The 19,846-nt window shown below is 40.2% G+C and overlaps 2 protein-coding genes across 6 annotated transcripts in view; one reads left to right on the top strand and one right to left on the bottom strand.

The window, feature by feature from the left end:
• Positions 1–6,629: 6,629 nt before the first annotated feature.
• Positions 6,630–12,191, top strand: LEAP2 (liver enriched antimicrobial peptide 2). The gene is made up of 3 exons (XM_083427069.1): positions 6,630–6,790; positions 7,384–7,520; positions 8,133–12,191. Exons 1-3 carry the CDS (start codon positions 6,731–6,733, stop codon positions 8,167–8,169), a joined length of 234 nt encoding a protein of 77 aa, XP_083283195.1. The 5' UTR covers positions 6,630–6,730; the 3' UTR covers positions 8,170–12,191.
• AFF4 (ALF transcription elongation factor 4) overlaps positions 8,919–19,846 on the bottom strand; it is a gene marked incomplete at its 5' end in the record, with an annotated part of 52,145 nt that continues 41,217 nt past the window's right edge. For all 5 annotated transcript variants that reach the window (XM_083427053.1, XM_083427051.1, XM_083427050.1 and 2 more), the window contains 8 exons: positions 8,919–14,492; positions 15,787–16,007; positions 16,907–16,950; positions 17,243–17,336; positions 17,827–17,898; positions 18,143–18,279; positions 18,432–18,495; positions 19,332–19,429. In XM_083427053.1, coding sequence (XP_083283179.1) covers positions 14,374–14,492; positions 15,787–16,007; positions 16,907–16,950; positions 17,243–17,336; positions 17,827–17,898; positions 18,143–18,279; positions 18,432–18,495; positions 19,332–19,429 — 849 coding nt within the window. In that variant the 3' untranslated portion in view covers positions 8,919–14,373. The remainder of the gene's footprint in view (positions 14,493–15,786; positions 16,008–16,906; positions 16,951–17,242; positions 17,337–17,826; positions 17,899–18,142; positions 18,280–18,431; positions 18,496–19,331; positions 19,430–19,846) is intronic.

The raw sequence follows: 19,846 nt of genomic DNA on the forward strand, positions 1-19,846 counted from the left end.
GTTAGACCATGGGTAGGCAAACTATGGTCTGGGGGCCGGATGCGGCCCAATCGCCTTCTAAATTCGGCCCACGGATGGTCCAGGAATTAGCATCCTCCCTGGGTCATAAAATCAAATATTTGATAGGGTGATAGGCCCCTTCCTCATATGACCTGCATGGACCAGCTGAGAAGGGGAAGCTGTGTGCCTCTGTGTGTGTGCGTCTGCAAGACGTGTGGGCAAATGTGGTGTGGCCACACCCACCACTACCATGTGATACCTGGAAGGTGGGACAAGGATCAATGTGGCCCTCAGACCACTAAAAGGTAGCCACATCACATCGGCTGTAAAGCAAGGGATGAACCATTGCTGAACAACTATGTTACCATTTGCACTATCTCAATTTCCTTGGTAATCAGAGGCATAAAATACTTGCGCATCCTTTGCTTGAATAGCTTCATGGGAGCAGCCGTTTACAAACCTTTCTTGATCTGTCTGCTTGCTGCTGAATGATAAATTTAAAAAGCAACCCAAAAGGTAAAGGTATCTGTGCTGGCCCGTAAGAAAAATCCTGAAAGCCATATTAGAGCAGTGTGCTAGCTTTCAAGTTCTACAGAACTCTTTTTCAGACTAGGCAGGGGGAGACCATGGTTACAAGTGGCTTTCCGTTATTGACACACAACCGTTGTGTGTTCCACCTTCCCAGCATCCCTACAGGCAACCGGAAACCAGCACCTAACACAGGCTCATTTGAATGTATGTCAGGTCCTCTATGATCCCATCTAAAGCCTTTGAAAAGATGCAGAATCCATAACATCACCATAAGCTGCTTTCGCCCTGCCCTGCCCTGCCCCCCCCCCCAGCCTTTCTCTGTTTACCATCCTACAACCGGGGTAGCAAACTCTGTGCCCTCCACATGTTGCTGGACTACAAACCTGCATTATCTCTGATCACTGTTTATACTGGTTGGGGCTGATGGGAGTTGTGCCCAGTTGCCTGCTTCTGAGCCAGATGAAGTGTTTGGAGAAATGGAAACTTTCACAGTATTTTGTTATATATTTTCTTTGTTTCACGAGTAAGAACTTCCAAAGAGTTGGGAGTGCTTAAAATTTGCAATTGGATTTGCGCACAGAGGCAATGGTGAATCTTTGATACAAACATATATGTGCCATATGTCTGGATTTTCCTGGACATTACCAGGATTCCAAAGGTTGAAATGACGTCCGAGGGGAATTTCCAAAATATGGCAACCATACACAAACACATAGCTGTTTCTGGTAACTTCTTGGAAGTGGGAGCAAAGTGTGATTCATTTTAACTACATTTATATGCTGCCTTTGTACCAAAGAACTCAAAAATCATAAAATCATAGAGCTGGAAGGGACCCCAAGGGCCATCTAGTCCAACCCCTGCAATGCAGGAATCTCAGCTAAAGCATCCATGACAGATAGACATCCAACCTCCGCTTTAAAACCTCCAAGGAAGGGGAGTCCACCCCATCCTGAGAGGTGTTACTATTTTAAAACCATGGCATTCAAGCAAATATGCACACTACCCCCCCCCATACCCCTGTACTACAAGGTATAGGAAATTACTTTGGCTTCAAAAAGACTGATCAGCATTGGTCAGATTTCCACCATCGCTTCCACAGAAATGCTGGAATGCTCTGGAGGAAAGGATGCTTTGAATCTTATACAGTGGTACCTCTGGTTAAGTACTTAATTCGTTCCGGAGGTCTGTACTTAACCTGAAACTGTTCTTAACCTGAAGCACCACTTTAGCTAATGGGACCTCCTGCTGCCGCTGCGGTGCCAGAGCACGATTTCTGTTCTCATCCTGAAGCGAAGTTCTTGACCTGAGGTATTATTTCTGGGTTAGCGAAGTATGTAACCTGAAGTGTATGTAACCTGAAGCGTATGTAACCTGAGGTACCACTGTAGACTGGATCCTCAGCTTTTATTTGCCAGTCACAAAATAAATGCCCAAATATTTGAAAGACGTTTATTTCTGTGGTTGTCTCCGTGCTCTGTTGAAATTGGGGTGAAATACATCTGAAGCCCAGTCGATTGAACAGGCAAGGGAACAAGAGAGATGGAAAACAGTCAAGCGCAGAGAGAGCAAGAGAGAGCAGTCAGTCCTGCCAAAATAGTATTTTACACAAAACATTATCTATAGCAATGGGCTGCTGTATGTGAGGTACTGTGTATGCTCACCCACCGAATAGATGGCTGATGCATGGCTAGAGGAGGGCACAGAAAGTGGAGAAGGAGGGGCTCAAGTTGAAAAAGAAACCTTGAATGCTGCTGTGGGTGGTGGGAAGAACAAGTTAAAATAAAACAGGTCTGAAAGGGAGCAAACAGGCAGTGAGCTGCATGTCGGGAGAATGCTGAAGCAGTGCCTGGCTGACCCTAGCTGAATGGGGACACCAGTGGCAAAGAACAGGTTGTAGCGGAATCTGGCTGTGACGTGGCGTTATCTTATCTAAATTAAGCACTCACTTGGCACTGTTCAGTATCTCTCTCCTGAGTAATTCTAGGAAACCGATAACCTCTCCGTTTTAAAACTGGGTTGAGTTTGCTGTCTGAGGAAAAGGACAAAATGGCGCCTCCCCCTTTGAAATGCAGAAGTTGATTAGACTGGCAGCTGAATCTTCAACACTAGCAATAGGATGGAGTTCCCCACCACACCTTGAAGTGTAGTGGTTGTGTGATAAACTGGCCAGGGGGCACAGGATCAGCCACCTCGGGCTGCTGCTTCACTGTGCCCAATTGTAGGTTCAGCCCTGTGAGATTTTGCTTAATGGAATGCACGGGAAGTAATTTAATACTCTCTCTACAAACCTGCTGCTAGGGGAGCAGAAAATGTACATCTCCTTTTTATCCTGCTTGCCTGGGAGGTTTCACTGCTGAGGTGAAAGGAAGACATGACAAATGGTTTTGTGGAGACAGGTGCACACACACCCTTATTGTGACCACATCAGAAAAATACTAATGAAGAGAGCAGTAAAACTCCAGTTTTACAGATGAGCTTGCAAGGCTTTTTAGCCCATGCTACAAAGCTAAGATTCATCAATTTTCTGAGCTATCGGCATCATATTTTGACGTCACAAGTTACAAAGTGTATTCTTTATGTACCACCTTGAGTTTTGGACCCTAGAGTACAAAAAGTATTCCCTGTTTTATATTAGCTGTACAATCTTGCATTCGCATTTAGGAATGGGAGCAAATTATGTTTCTTGCTTTTGATATTTGCCCTAGATACCGGTAATTATTTATGGATTTTAAGTGTGTGTGTGTGTGTGTGTGTGTGTGTGTGTGTGGCATGCATTGGCTGTGTGTACTTCAGAAACACAAAAGTGGAGGGTTTAAGTGTGGCTGACTCTGCAATCCTATGCATGTTTGCTCAGAGGTTAAGTCGCACAGTGCAAGTTCCACCCAGATACATTTGCACCAAAGTCTTTGTTCTTTTTGCACACATTGCACATCGTACTGTGTACTAGTACAGGAACAAAAGTTTATGCAATTTAACTCCAAACCCATACATTCTGTTCTAAAGCCAGTAAATATTTTTAAAGTACTATTTTGTTTCATTTTACTGTTTGAAAGATTTGTTTGAGTGTTATTTTTATCAACTCCAACTGCAGACTTACTTTTTTAAAAAGTCCAGTAGTAGGGTTTTGGGGTTTTTTTTTAAAAAAGACAGGTAAATAATGTAACAATAATAACGTCAACAACATATGAAGTGTTATACAGTGGTACCTCGGGTTACATATGCTTCAGATTACATACGCTTCAGGTTACAGACTCCGCTAACCCAGAAATAGTGCTTCAGGTTAAAACTTTCCTTCAGGATGAGAACAGAAATTGTGCTCCGGCAGCGCGGCAGGCCCCATTAGCTAAAGTGGTGCTTCAGGTTAAGAACAGTTTCGGGTTAAGAACGGACCTCCGGAACGAATTACGGTAAGTACTTAACCCGAGGTACCACTGTATACAAAAGATAACTCTTCATATGTTGTTGACATCATTAGTACATTTATTACCTGTCTTTCACCAACAGGTCCCCAGGTGGGCTATAGCAACTTAAAATTCAGTATTATAAACAGTTAAAACAAGTTACAGGAATAGCATTATTTTCAGTTTTTATCTTGGTTATTTCTTGAATCAGCCCTGTTGGGTTTCCACCAATCCCATTTCAAAGATAAGGAACTGAAACTGACAGGGACTCTTTTAGAACTCACTGAGTATAATTTCCTGAACTTAATACAGTTTCACCATCACTTGTCTATTCAGGAGGCAGTACTGTCCCAGTACCTTTGCACTTGACACAATTGCTGTGTGTGTACTCTCACCAGAATTCTTCTCTTTCAGCAAGAGGGTTCAAGCCCTCAAGCCCAAGTGAGACCCAAAAAAGGTTTATCTTTGTTCGAACTAAGTTACCAAAAATTAAAGAGCCACATATGAATCTTTAGAAGCTTCAGTATGCACTGTGGAGCAGAGAGAGAATTTTCAAAAAGAAAACTAGGGGACATTGCTCACCCCTGCCTCACCCTGAATAGACAAATCCTACAAACCTATCCACTACCACCACCTGTGGTGGCTACAAAAGCTTGATTTAGAAAGTCTGGATGAATAGTTTGGATAAAGCAACACCAAATAAAGCTTTGCTGTGTTTTCTTCCCTGAAAATGTTCAGCCAGTGTGTTGCACTTGGGAGTCCTATTTGCCAAGGGACAGCACTATTTCTATCTACAGTATTTTCAAACAAACCAAGATTAGCTTCCTAGAGATTTAATTAATAACCATACTTGGAAACATGTGGATAGAACACATGAAACAGAGTGGACACAATGCTGGAGTTGGAGCTTGTGATTTTGGGGGATGAGGCGGGGGCCATAGGTGAAGTGAAATATTAAATGTTTGTGAACGTTTGCAGTTAAGTGGAACTAGGAGAGCCTACACCCAACCCACTGAAAATGTGGCCAGGCATTTTTTGGCATCTTTTGGAGGGCCTGGGTGGGTAAAGTTAGACATATTGTGGCTTATTCATAGTATATTGCATGAGAGACCCCATGAGCATATATGCAGTATGTATATATGTGCAATACAGTGGTACCTCGGGTTACATACACTCCACTAACCCAGAAATAGTGCTTCAGGTTAAGAACTTTGCCTCAGGATAAGAACAGAAATCGGGCTCCGGCGGCGCGGGGCAGCAGGAGGCCCCATTAGCTAAAGTGGTGCTTCAGATTAAGAACAGTTTAAGGTTAAGAACAGACCTCCGGAACAAATTAAGTACTTAATCCGAGGTACCACTGTATGTGCAATTAGGGATTTTTGCCCAGATATGCATCACTTTACAGTTGTTTACAATGAATTGCATTTGCTATTTTACCGCTGATTCATTCAGGAGAAATCCTTCTGCAGCTCTTCACAATCTTTAGAAAGCCCACCTTGAACAGTTAAGTATCATCAGCAAACTTGACTACTTCACTAACTTCCTATCAGTTATGAACAAATAAAAAGCACAGGCCTCAAAACTGATACTTGGGGGACTCTGCTGTCTACATCCCTCCACTGGAAAACTGCCCATTTATTCCTACTCTCTGCTTCTTGTTACTTCACCAATACCTGATCCACAAGAGGGCCTCTTATTCCATGACTGCTAAGCTTACTAAAAAGTCTTTGGTGGGGTACTAAAAAGGTGGTGGAGATGAAGAGCCCTTCATCTGCACTTGACTCTGCACACTCCCACTGCCTGGTCTGGAAAATTGATTTGCGGGGAAGAATCAGGGCTGCAAGAAAGGGCCTTGCCACAAATGCAATGATTCCAGGTTTTGCAGCTCTAGCAGATAAGGCAGTTTGATCTTATCTCCATTTTCCAGGCAGGGAGAGAGGGCTGAGATGAGAGACAATGGCTTGTCTTGGGGTACTTCTAATGAGTTAATGGTTGGAGATTCCCAACCAGGGATTCATTCCCTTCACCACTGTGCTATGCCTCTAGGTTAAGGTTTCCTGAAGTTGGGTCTCCAGTTGTTTTTGGGCTACAACTCCCATCACCCCATCATAGCTAGCAGGACCAGTGGTCAGCGATGAGAACTGTAATCCCAAAATAGCTGGAGACCCAAGTCTGGAAAGCCTTGCTCTAGGTGCTCTGCTATAAGAGATTTGTTGCAGAGAGTTGCTGCACATTCAGAAGTTATTCCCTATTCAGGCATTGTAGGTTTATATTTTTGAAAATCAAATAAAAAAATAATATTTTTTAAAAAAAGGACTGTAGCCCTTTGGATGGGCATCTAGAGCCTGCAAAAAGGCACCACCCTCTGGTAAAACCAAATTGCTTGAATCCTCTCTCTCTTACCATCACCCCACTTCTTTTCAATTAACTCCAAGGAATTCTGTGTAAAAAAAGCTTTCTGCTCTGACCATTGACCCTTTTGCAGGTACACCGTGAAACATTGGATGAGATCTAGGTTTAAAAAAAGGAGCTGTTGGCATGTTTGATACATCGATCAAAGTACAAGTGCTGGAAAAGTAAATATATTTAGCCTCCAGGACAGACCTTGGACTATCAGTTTAGTAGACATTAACTTATGAAATCCCTTTGCCTCTCAGGGTGATCTTTGCTCCTTTAATAAGCTGATGCAATGCCAATTTGCATCTATAAAAGTCCAAGCAGAACAGCTGGACAAGTATGTCTGAAAGAGACTTAACATCATTTGGGAAACACGATTGTCGCAGGACAGCTATCCAAAGATGATGCAGTGTTTGAAAGTTGTGGCAGTCATCTTCGCTTGTTCAGTCCTGCTGTCTCAGGTAAGAACACTTCTGGTATTTCAATTCCAAACTGGAGGGAGATGCTAGCTTATTTGCATGGCATGCATTTCAAGTGTCTTTATGCTTGGCTATGCCAAGTTCACAGAGACCAGAATTACCAGCCGTATCAAGACAGCATGACTGCTAGCTGTTATTAGCATTCTGCTCATCATTATGCCATGTGTTTTTGGAAGGAGGGTTTGGCTATTGCAAGGACTTTGGAGGAGACATGTTGTGCTGCCACACAGGTTGTGTGTGTTAACTAGGCCAGGCAAAGGCCTGTTTTGCCTTTACTGCAACACAGCCCAAGCTCTACTTTTGTCCCATAGAAATGAATGTCAACCAGTAACTTGTACTGGAAAGAAAGTAAAACGGTGTACTTAACGACTCCAGTGAGTTGTGTATTTTTGGATGTAAGAAGTGTTAGGTTTTGACATTCCTACTGGTCTGGAGAACGGTTGTGCAGAAACAGCAATAAACAATAGCTTCCATATAGAAATGACTTCAGCCAAATTCTGCAGAGAATCAGGAGGGCTTAATAGCTAAATGGACCTCAACAAAATATATAACAGCTGCCTACAATTCTGTTTCAGACACACTGTGCCCCTCTGCATCCAGAAAACTCTCAGCTATTAAGGCCGAAGAGAATGACACCCTTCTGGAGAGGGATCTCAAGACCAATTGGAGCAGCGTGCAGGGATAACAGTGAATGCGCCACAAGACTATGCAGGTAATTTCTATCTCACTCCTTGAAATGAATTCTGTGATGCCTGGGGCAGCCATTTGAGTCATCCTGAACAGAAATGAGGAACATATGTGACTCTTTGAGCTTCCAAATCCCGCAAAAAAATAAATTTAAAAAAATCAGAATGATAGGAATTGCAAATTTAGACTGTCCCATTTTAAACTGAATAAACTTTAAACTACACTGAGCCTTTAATACAGTCTAGATTTTCTGGAACATTTTAAATATTGCCAGATGAATTACCATAGAGATGTCAACTGTGAAAATAGTTTAGGATCAAGACAGTAAAACACAGACTAGTCAATAAAGCTATTTATATTTATGCTAGTCATTAGACTATTCCCTGAAAATATACATCAACTGAGCACCAAAAACTAAAAGAAAAAATTATTTTTGGTGTGCTGTTCTAAAAACAAAATTACTCTGTGCTAATGAAATGTTTGCTGGTGACACTATTTGCTCTCCCCTTAAGACGAATACCAGACACCGATCAGTTTTTTAAAAATAAAAACCATCACATTTAACTTTGCTTTCATATTACAGAGCTGTATTAAAGTATATTAATTCCTCTCTGTATATTGCTTTTTTCTTTTTCAGAAACAAACACTGTTCTTTAAGAGTATCGCAGGAGTGATTGTTCACTAAGGTGAAGAAACTGCTGCTGCTTTTGATAATGCTCCTCCCTGTTTATTTATTATCACCTCTCCTGAGATCATGTGCTTAAAGATTTTCAATGAAAGCTTCTGTTGTATGGACAGCTACAAAGGACTTTAATGTGTCAGAAGCACATGTTAATTTGGGCTACATCTTTCCATCGTCAGTCCTTTAGAGGAAGCTCAAGTAGTTTAAACCGATCTTATTTTTTGTACTGTTTATCATGTTTTTCTATGCAAGACATTAAATAGCTGTTAAGCAAACACACTTTGCTATGTGCCTTGTATGCCAGCCAAAAGGGAAAGCCAGTCTGGGAAGATACCCTGGAAGTACCCTGAGCAAAGCTGAACTACAGACCTTTACCATTCTACAGGAGCTAAGGGAATGATATAGGTTTCCCCCCATTAAATCCTCAAGCAATTATTCAACGCTGGTAAATCAAAAAAAGCATAAGAGCAATAAGCACCTCAGTACCACAACTGATGCCATCCCTTTTACAATGTTTGCCTTTCAAACTTTAATTGTGTGGTGGGGAATGATGTAACTGGCTTAATAGTAAGGAATTGGTAATTATGTGCATATTGAAAACATAAAATGGAGTTTTCCCCACTTGGAACATATGGGAGCAGCATACCACTCATCCTCAAACAGAACAATTCTTTCTGAACCAATGTGTAATGCTCTTGTAGAAAGGCCCATACAAAAGGATTAATTCAAGCACAGTGCTTATAAAGTTTAATACAGAAAATCTATTTGATATTTATTAAACTTAGTTTCTCCAGTTACAGTTTTGCATTGTACAAAGCATTTTAATGACACAGTAGTTAAAAAGATCTTTACAAATTGAAATGTGATACCCTTTTCTCCAAATATTTAATTGCCATAAATTTGTTTAAAAATACACATTAAACGCATATTTCAGACACTAAACTTTCTATAATCTCAATACCACAAAATACATAGATATACTATACAGATGTGGGGGGGAAATCTAGTTAGTATATAATACTTTGCTCACCATTAACATACGTGAAATGCACATACTGACTTAGAAATCCTAATTTGGAGCCCCAAAGTACCCTTTTGAAATTTCAAATATATTGCAAAGTAAAGGGGGGGGTCACAGTTTTGTTTTAAAAGTTTAGTTTTGGTTGAAAACAGATGACTAATACATTGATAAGTAACAAAATGTATAAGACATGGACATGTCATGTACAAAGCATACAACAGAGAGCCATCCTGCCAATTGTGTTCAGTACCAAGCTGCATGCTCAAGAAGGGATTTTTTTTATATTTTTTAATTGATAAGCCAAAGGTTAAAAACAACTTCCCCCTCCCAACACATTTGCCCCCAAAAGGAAAAGAAAAGCCACCTTTACCAAGTAATTTCAAATATGATAAAGGATCTTTAATAAATATATAAGCACTTTATCCTCCATATACAAAACTTCTTAAAACCATTTAAAAATGGAACCAGAGACATATGCCAGCAACTGTGCTTGCAGAGGCTTTTGGCCTGGCTCATGAAGCCAAGTTCTATGTTATTTTAGTGCAACCATCTTGGAATGTTGGCTGCCAATACTGATGTGATCTATGAACTAGGAGAAAGGAAACGTCTGAGCCCAATTTGCCAGCACCAGTTCTGTTCAGTTACATTACCAGAAACAAATGTGTGGTCAATACATCTACACATGGAATTGGGAAGACAAGCCAAAATTAGATCCACTTTGACAATTAATCTGAGCGGGAAGCAACAAAAGGCCTTCGGCTGAGTTTGCCTAAAGCCTCGATGAATCGGGAGAAGCCATTTTGTAAAAACACTCGGGTTTCTACAAAAGTCTTGACTCCAGTGAGAATGTTACAATCAACCCATTTCCCATAACTGCTATTTTTAAAATGCCGTAAGCACCCCAGTACCCACCCAAAATAACGAAACTGATTTCTCATACTCTGTACAGTTAACCTGCATTTTCTAGGTCTTGGGGGAAAGTTGCTGAATAGAGCACACTAGTAAAAGCTTTGGCTACACTCTGTTGAAAGATCTCCAACATTAACTTAGCTACCAAAAACCCAAACTTCCCACAATACTGATTTCCACTCAATTTAACGTCATTCTGTCCTGGACGCAAATATTTATGAAATATTTGCCATTCTGGACTCTGCCATGTGGTCTGGTTGTTGCTTACTTCTTGTATGGGTAAAATGTATTCAGACTTGATTTGCTCAGGTCCATCGAAACCCCCTTAATAAAAAATACTGCAAAGTTTACAGTGCAGGGAAATGTTACTATATATAGCAAAAGTAGTCTTTCCCGATATTTGCCAGATTTGGCAAGCTTCGTGGTTATCTGCCGACAGCTATATCTTACTTGCCTTTGGCAATCCCTCCATTATATCCAGACTCCCTACCTGCTGTGGCTGCTCATAACACACACTACAGGGTTTCTCGTGTATCACAGCAATCAAGCTTCAATAATCTAAAAGAAACTGATAGCACTCCAGCATAATATGCAAAGTTTATCACCATCACCAAAATGAGGATGGCTCAGCACTCAATAAATATATTGATATAGTCAGCTGTACTATAACCTAACACAAGTATAACAAACTTTGGACAGACTTGAGTTCATTCATTTATATATGTATGTAGATATATGTATTAGAAACATGTATATTACAAATTGCATACTGCTGTCAAAGGTCAAGAGCCACTTGCTCTGCTTTACAGCCAAGAGATTTAAATCATATTGAACTGAACACGCTGGGTCATCTTAGTCTGGTACCCTGAATGTTCATTTAAGATACAAAATGAAGTAGCTAAGTGTCAACAAGGTCAGTGTTTCCTAGGCATTTTATTAAGGGGATCTGCCATCAGAACTGATCTATAGTTTGGGGACGTGCTAGTCAGAATCGACTGATGAAGTGAAACATTTGTAGCTTCTAATGCTACAGTGTCTCACCCACTCACTGCCAGCAGGCTGGTGAAACACCTAAAGAATTCCACTGGTGGATCTCGTGCCACCATTCATGAATTGCTCTCCTATGACCCTGCAACTTTTGAGAGAAAATTCAGAATTACTTGAACACCTGAGCAAGCCTAGTCCGACTATTAAGCAGTTCTAAAAGGCTCATCACTGGGATACACAGCAACATTGATATGTGTAAATACACAACCATAAAACCCCGTATTCCAGAGTTTCCACACAAAGACAACAGCACAATGCCAGTGCCAGTGCTCAAAATATACACATAATGCATCTTAAGGGCAGATGTTAAGCTTGCTTTTGCTCTTTGAGAAGAGAAGGAAAAGCTCATGATGTGTTTGCATTTAACAATTAACTTTGGCAAATTACTCATGCACTTCAGAGACAAAGGAATTCCAAGTTCGATGGCCTTTTGAAATTTTGTCTACTCCTAATTTAACTGGCTGGAAACTGCTAGACAGTTTGCATTCATGAAGGAAAAGAACTGCGCATATTTAGGAAATACAAATAATACCTCTGGGAGGCATATATTACAAAAGATAATGCTTGCTAGCTTAGGTATACATTTAAAACTACAGAGGCCTTGCTAAATTATTAAACATACAAATGTCTAGGATTCATCTGAAGAAGCTTCTTTTAAAAAAATCCAATCTGATATAGAGTATTCTACTTCTGAAAACCATGTTTTTTTAAAAAAATGAGAGATTTTCCCACTGGCAGTTATGGTAACTGGGTACAAAACCAAGCCAAATCACCCTGCTGATCACTGCAGCACTAGACAGCAAGTGAGCTTGTAATCCAACTCCTGCTAACAGTGTAGAGGCTTCGGTACAATAAGTGTGCCAGGCACTTCTGAATGTTAAGGAAAAACCTACCCATTGGATCTGAGTTAGCATCTGTGCTGTACCTCTTGGGACCAAAGCACATGAAAACGTGCCTGCTTTAAAACTGCTTCACGAGACTGGTACCTCTACACAAGCAGCTCACATGAAATGGACCACAGAAACCATTTCTTTTTATTTTTTAAAAAATAATCTGAAACTCTCTTAGTCTGTGTGCCGGGCACATACACAATAAACTGCTTGCCAAGGAAGTGGTTTAAAGAAGGTTCCATATGACAGCAGTTGTATTTGCACTGGCCAAACAGCGACACCAAAAGAATATGTAGCCATTTCATACATCATCACCCATTACTGCTTAACTGAAATTCAGTTTGCCCACAGTAAATCATCCTAGGCTGCATCATTTTCTCAAATATTGTTTGATTTATCATCTTCTGTATGCATGGGTGCGACTTCGTATTTTTCCCTCCACTCTTACAATGCACTCTTGTGGATAAGAGTGCAACAGTAAACAGCATTAATGATTGTGAATACAGAACCAAGGGATAGTTGATTTCATCGGAAACAATTCAAAGTATCAAGGTAAGAGAACCTGTGCATTCCTTGAAGTACAAAACATCCGAACACAAGGCTCCGTTGACTATGCAAGCTATAGTTTAGTGACTATAATTTATGAAGTTTCTCAACGTCCCAAGGACACACTGCAGTACTAATCAATGTAGAATTCTATTCCTTCTTTCAACGTTCGCCATCATTTTGGCACATAGCTATACAGCTAGACATAAATTTAGTGCAATCATTTTCTTGAACATGCACATTTACATCTGGGGTAGGGTTCAGGGACAAGGGCAGGTAAAGCAGCATTCCACAACCCCACACTGAGAGGGGTTCAGAGTTTGACTCTAACGAACAACCAATGTGTGTATTCTCAACAAATGACAGCCACTAGTTATCAGGAAAAGGAAGTGGAATTTTACCAAAGTACTGCAGGAGACCAACTGGATACAGGATACCAGGTCCTAAGTGGAAAACCTCTTGTAAACAGTATTCAAAATCTTCGTCTAAAAAGGCATAAGGCACACCAGACATGTTAGGGATGCTAAGCAGTATTCTTTTCGTCAGGCAGGCACCTTCTATGGAAAGGTGCTCTGGTTAGTAACCTTAAAGCAGTCACTTAGAATTCCACGCATGATTTTTGCTGATCACAGTTATTTCCTTGAAAATTAAAGATTCTGTTCCCATCACAAACACTTAACATTAAGGAAGGTGTCATAAAATGGGGTAAAAGCAAGATTTTAAAGCAACTGGACGTTAACAGTTTAAAATGTCCCTGTAATCATAGGTCTACTTTCAACCCCATGTTGCTCACTGCGTACACCTAACCATGAGAAACCCAAGGGTGTTTAGTTACTGCTCACATTTTCTGATTTACCACTGGAAATGGACAAGCATCACTTCTATGTAGGAGTGAGTTAGTGGCTTCAGTGTCTAATAAAGTCAAGCAAGGAAACAGAGGCTGCACCAAAGCACAAGATTGTCCATTTGAAACCATTCCTGGTCTACACCTGCAGACTGAAGCTCAATTGTGAGACCCACATCACTTTGATATTGCATTAAATGCAACTTCCTAGAAGGTTTTCATATTATTAGTGTTAAGACATGTGTTTTGAAGCTAAGTGTCCATAGAGATTATTTTTTTTTACATCTCACTTAAATAAAATGGCTTAATGTATAGAACAACATCCTTGGAACTTAGTACAATAATAAACCTGTGGCTGTCATTTAGGGGTTTAACTGAGATATTCATGAAAATATGTCCCTACACTTTAGAATCTATCAACCCTGACTTTCTCTTACAAGCTCTACCACCACAAGACATTACAGAATAACAAAGCTCACAAAATACTTAAATAAAGTGTCTACATTTTATCTTCACTAAGTACTTGATCAGGTAAAATTTATAGGAAAAATTGCTAAATCTTAAAAAAGCCCTCAAATAGAGCTTTCAAAAACAAATTAAAATAAATAGGTTTTAAAACAGATTTGTTAGGCATAATTACTAGAATTCCAATCCAATTGCAGCTCAATGAATCCATCTTACATTAAAACGTTGCAGAGTTTAAACTATTTTTTAAATACCTTAAAAATGGAACAACTGAAAAAGTTCATTAACATGATGGTTGGGAGGTTCTCAAACACATGATGCTGGGAGACACATGAAAGCATTCCTTAATCTCAGAGTCCACTAAGCAATGCATTATGGCAGTCTTCCTTATTTTTTTATGACACAGTGTTGAAAAAAAAATCAGAGGCAGCAAGAAAAGTATCTTCTATGCTTTAGATTTCCTCAGTCCAGTTATCACTTGGCATCCAAACGCAACCAATGCAGTCCCTGTCTTGTGTAACGTACTAGGTCTGTCATGACACTTGCATTAAAGATCAAAGGGCCCATCACTTTATCCAGTTCAGCAAAGAATTCTGCAGAAAAGAAGAAGCAACCAGATTGAAATAATACCTTTACGCAACATATTCCCCAAGATTAAAACGATGGAAAATTCACATTAAAATTGTATTTTTTCTGACTTCAATGCTAAACAAAATAAAAAAGCAAGGAATGGGAACTCAGTCAGAGAACCTTTCCGGGCTCTGAGCAACTGCTAACTGATTTGTATGTTGGGGCATCTGAATCAGACGTTTATTTAGTGATAGTAGGGTAGAAATCTTTCAAGTGCAGATAACTGAAGGTTTGTATAATAAGTGTTCACAGAGTGGGATCTTAGTGTACTTTAGATAGAACAAAGTGCTCAAAGTTTCATATAACATTCAAACAAAACGTTCTAATATTGGTCAATTTTCTCTAAGCCTCAGAACACTTCACATATGTATATAGGAAAAAAATATTGATATGTGTGTGCGTGCGCAGGCACCCACCCACACCCTTTCAACTGAAGATCTCATAACAGTTCACAAGATAAAAATACAGGAAGGATAAAAGCACAAATAAAAGGTTAGAATACAAAACAATAAACCCCCCTCCCACAAACATACAACATATTTAAAAGGCCATAGAATATTAATCAGCCAAAGGCCTGGTTGAAGTGGAACATTTTCACCTGGTGTCATTCATATATATATATATGTATATATATGTGAAGGTGCTGACGAAACTCCCTGGGGTGAGCTTCTATGAATGGGGAGCCACTGCAGACAGCTGAATACATGAGCTGTAACAATGGGGATGGAGCTGTCTCCTAACATCCACTGGCCTTACCGGCTGGTCCTCCAGACAAGTGAGAGTCTGACGAGGGTTTAATGAGCTTGGAAACTCTCCCTGTGATCTGACAAGACAGGGTTCCTGTTTGTGGGAGGGTTTCTAAGTGTGTTCTACTGAATGAGCTCAAAACCCACTTCTGATCTGTGCATCTGAAGAGTAGCTTGCACGCTTGGGGATGAAGCTTGACTCTGCCACCAGCCCCCATTTTGCAGCTCAAGTGCTCCAGAAAATGCCTGAGGATGGCTTCTTAGGGGCTCAGTGTTATTGGTTTCAGTTATTTAATTTTCCTTCTTTCCCCCCTTTTTAAAGTATATGGGCTGGGGAGAGGCATGGGTCTCTTGAGGTCATGGAATGTACCAATGAAAGTACAGACATTTTACTGTCTTAAGTGAACTAGTACCATCAATAATTTAAGTACTGATTTTTTAAAAAAAAAACTTTAAATGTCATGGTCTATGTGACTAGACCTGATGGTAGATGAATGCAGCCAAGTCTTACCCTTTTGCTCTCTAGCAAGCTGATCAGCTTGGTCCCAAATTTCAGTGGCATACAGAAAATTGGATGTAACCTGGACATAGCTGGCTGCCATCTGGTGTATCCGTTGTGGAATAGTAACTGAAGATGTGCTCCCTGAAGGGTTGGTTGACCCTGAAGAGTAATTTCCTGAATTTCCCGGAGACAACTTCGGAGAGACTGGAGACGGCATGCTGACTGGTTTGCTAATAATTAAAAAGATCACACACATTTGTTTGCCACCATCAACATTAAGCCAAAAGAGAAGGCATGTGATACTGACAAAAATTATGTAATATTAAAACTATATTGACATTCACTCTATAGGGACAATTAGAACTATTAAAATTGACGTCACCCATTACTTATGGATCTAATTCAGCACATATCACATTGTGCACAGTCCAGGATGCTAGATATGGGATTAACCACCCATATAGCATCCTTTTGCATTCATACACCCTGACGCAAGGGGGGCTAACTCTTCCTGGAGGTTTGTGTAACACTATATACAAAAAATATTGCCAATATATTATTGCTACTAGACCCAAGTGTGCAAACTCTTATTTAAACCATGTAGCACTTCCAGTAAGTGCTACGAGTAATATTAATGTTGTGATAATCTTGTCAGTTAATTATTAGTGCGTTTCCCTCTCAATTTGTGGGAGTACAGTCCTTTGAGAAATGGAACTAAATCATGAAAATCTGCATCTTTTTCTGTAAGAAAAAAAGTCTACCATATTAAAGCCTCAGAATGCAACAGTGCACAGACCCTTAGAGAATATGAAGGAATATGAGAGAACACAGAAACCACCACTTATCTGATGATGATCCAAGTATCAACAGCTAGATTTCTCATTTTGGTTGTATCCAACAGTGCTGTTCAACTGACTGGGAGGATAGTAATTTTCAGTGTTTCCTCATGCTGCTGCACCAAACCCCCAATCTGCTCCAGAAGCTTGTGTGGCTTTCCAGAGACGACTATGGAGCACAGAATGGAGGAGTAATTGCTGAAAAATGCTTTCCTCCCTGTTCTGCTGACGGAAGCCTTTCTGAATGGCATCATTGGATACAACCTAGTACTGTGTATAAAAGAAACACTTACCTTCCCATACCAGGTGATGGTGCTTGAGAATTGTTATAGGAATTCTGTTGAGGAAAAACAACCCATTCAATAAATTGTACAATAAAATCTGGAAAATACAGCAGTCACCAAGTATGTTGATGCCAGGTGTCAGGGATAATGGGAGTTATTATTCTTCATTCAATTTATTAGTCACCTAATACAAAATGTCTTTCTTACACAATTCATCAAGTTTAACTACACCGCTCCCCCCCCCCCCAAAAAAAAATTCATGCATAGAGAAGCATGGTGATCACAATGAATAACCCTTTGGGTTAGACAATTTCTTTCCAAAGCTACAATGAACATGTTTTTTACCTTTAGATGTTCAGTCAATGTCTTGGAATACTTCAGGGCACTCTCCTTCTTCAGTTTGAAAAGTCTTAAGTATAACAGGGACTGGCATCTAAGACTAGTAAAAGAAATAACACCATCACTTTAATTATTATATATATAATTTTCTTGTTATGAAATTGTGCAAACAAATAATAAAACACGACATGACTAACCAAAAATCGGTCGGGGGGGTGGTGTAAAATACTAAATGCATTATTTTATTGTACATAATAATGAAGTGACTACAGTAAACTAATTATTACTTTGGAATATTGCCAATGGCAGTACAAATAATAACAGCTATGTGATGGGAAATGTACAGTGCACTTCTGTAACATAACCAGGAGTACTAGAACAGTTGAATTCAAAGAAGATTAAAGTGATACTAAATCCCAAGTAGAAGTGTGGACTTCTCCTTGACATCTTGAAGAGCTGTTGCCAGTCAAGAACAAACAGTATTAGGCTAGATAGTAAGCTTTGGTTTTTTCCTTATCACAAAATGTATATTATACAGGTATAGTCTGCCTTCAAAGCTATTTAACTGTAATTGCTCAAACTGTACATACCACAGCACTGCTAGCCTTTTGTCTGCTGCAGTAGCATCTGGTGCTGAGTAATTCTTCAGTTTCATAGTGTACCTACAACCAAAAAATAATGTAAGCAACTGTCAGGTCAAAACATTCCATTCTTATTCACAATTCTTTAATGAAAAAATGTGAGGTCTGTGCTTTATTCTTTGCGCCAAAAAATCTGCAGTTAACCCCAAGATGAAAAATACCGAGAGTGGAATATTTTTGTTCAATGTTTTACTAAGGCACTTGCGCCAGAGCTCCCAAACCCCATTTTTATGACAATGCTTGTTGCATGTTCTGTATCACTTACTTGATCAGCTCCACAGTTTCAGAATACATAGGGAACGGGGACTTTGATTCCTGAGCATTTTTCTCTAATGCATTCCCACATTCAATGAACGACACGACGGCATCAAGGTAGTACACAGCTTTCTCAAACCTGTCAGACTAAAGAAATATAAAGCCTTTTGACAATCAACTCATAAAAGTTAGGATTACTACTACAGTGTCAGGCAAAATAGTCAGGGGGGGGGGGATCATGCCAACCTAGGACAATAAGCAATGCCTCTAAGTAAACAACAGTTTAGCATTTCCCTTACCAATGCATCAGCATTGTGCTTCAATTTCTTTGCTTCTTGCAAGTAGTGATCTGCTGAGTAAGTCCTGCAACATAAAATGAAAACCTGTGAGACTGATAATATCAGAGCAGTCTTACCCTTTGGTGCCTCTCCCATTTATGGAGGGTTATCTAGGAGCTCTAAGCTGCTCTAGCAGCATGCAGTATACAGTGTGAGAAGCCCTAATTTCCTGGCCTGACAATGCTCACAACACACCCCTCCTGCACTGGCACAATGCATTGCATCCACACAGTGGCACTTTAGCTTACAATGTGTTCTCGCTGTACTGGAGGCAAAGGAATGACGTTTGGTTTGGTACTGGTTTGGGTCTGTGTTACTAGCTTTGCACAGCAGATACATAGTACTGGCCTTCAATTCCACAACAAACCATGTTTGGACTGGTGGGCATGGTTTAAGGGAAATGGCCTTGTGGGCCAAAGTGGATCTTCTGGCAGGCCAAGATTGGGCTGCAGGCTGGTGGTCCCAGCCCCTGATCTATAATGACTGGCAGAAGCTCTCCAGGGTTTCAGGCAGGAATCTTTCTCCCTGAAGGAAATGTCTGGGATTGAACCTGGGACCCTTCTCATGCAAAGCATATGCTGTGCCCCTTCTCAGGAGAACAGTGTATTTTTGGGAGGAGAGGGGAACTAATTCAGCTCAGAGAAGATCTGCAGGTTTGCAGAAACAGACGGCATCATGCTGCATTTCACTCCTGGCAGCTGTAACTCCTTGCAACAGATGAGTGCAAAGGTACCCAAACTATCATGTCAGAAAGACAGAGCAAAAAGACTAAAATGGACGACACACAGATGTCAGTATAAATATTCATCACACATTCTTGGTAACATAGATACCAACTGCCTGACTTCTATCTGTTCTCACCTGTCATCAAACACTAGCTTTGCTCTCCGGGACTTCGAGTTATCTGTAGTCATGGTGGAGGCAGAAGGGCAGTTTGAAGAATTATTTAAAAGCTTCTCCTTGAAAGAAAACAGACCACAATTAGTTAAAACACTGATTTTTGGCGAACAAATATTCACTGCTTGTGCTTCACTTGCTGAGCTCAGGCTGGCTAAATGCAATCCAGATGTGTACCGTCATTCATGTTTACCACATATACAGTTTGACCGACACAGTTGTTGCCATATGGACTCCAACAGATTCAAAACACAACAGGGGCACTTTTCAATTAGGAACTCAATTGTTATTGTTTGCATATAATTAATTAATACAATTTATTTGGCATTTTCTAATGCTCACAGCTATACAGCTTTGTTAGGTCTCGTTCTCAGTGCTGTTCCAACCTATGCTGCAGTAGAACTATGCAGGAAGGATCAAATTACAGTCAGATGCCTGAGCAACGGCTGAATATTGCCATTATGTAACAGTGCAGCATA

The sequence above is a fragment of the Podarcis tiliguerta genome (genome assembly GCF_965153285.1).
Source record: "Podarcis tiliguerta genome assembly, chromosome: 2".
NCBI lineage: Eukaryota > Metazoa > Chordata > Lepidosauria > Squamata > Lacertidae > Podarcis > Podarcis tiliguerta.

Excerpts from the sequence above, each read along its gene's own strand:
- LEAP2 (XM_083427069.1), top strand. The coding sequence starts at position 6,731 with ATGATGCAGTGTTTGAAAGTTGTGGCAGTCATCTTCGCTTGTTCAGTC. Across the intron at positions 6,791-7,383 it reads GTTCAGTCCTGCTGTCTCAG|ACACACTGTGCCCCTCTGCA; the intron begins GTAAGAACACTT and ends ATTCTGTTTCAG. Across the intron at positions 7,521-8,132 it reads TGCGCCACAAGACTATGCAG|AAACAAACACTGTTCTTTAA; the intron begins GTAATTTCTATC and ends TTTCTTTTTCAG.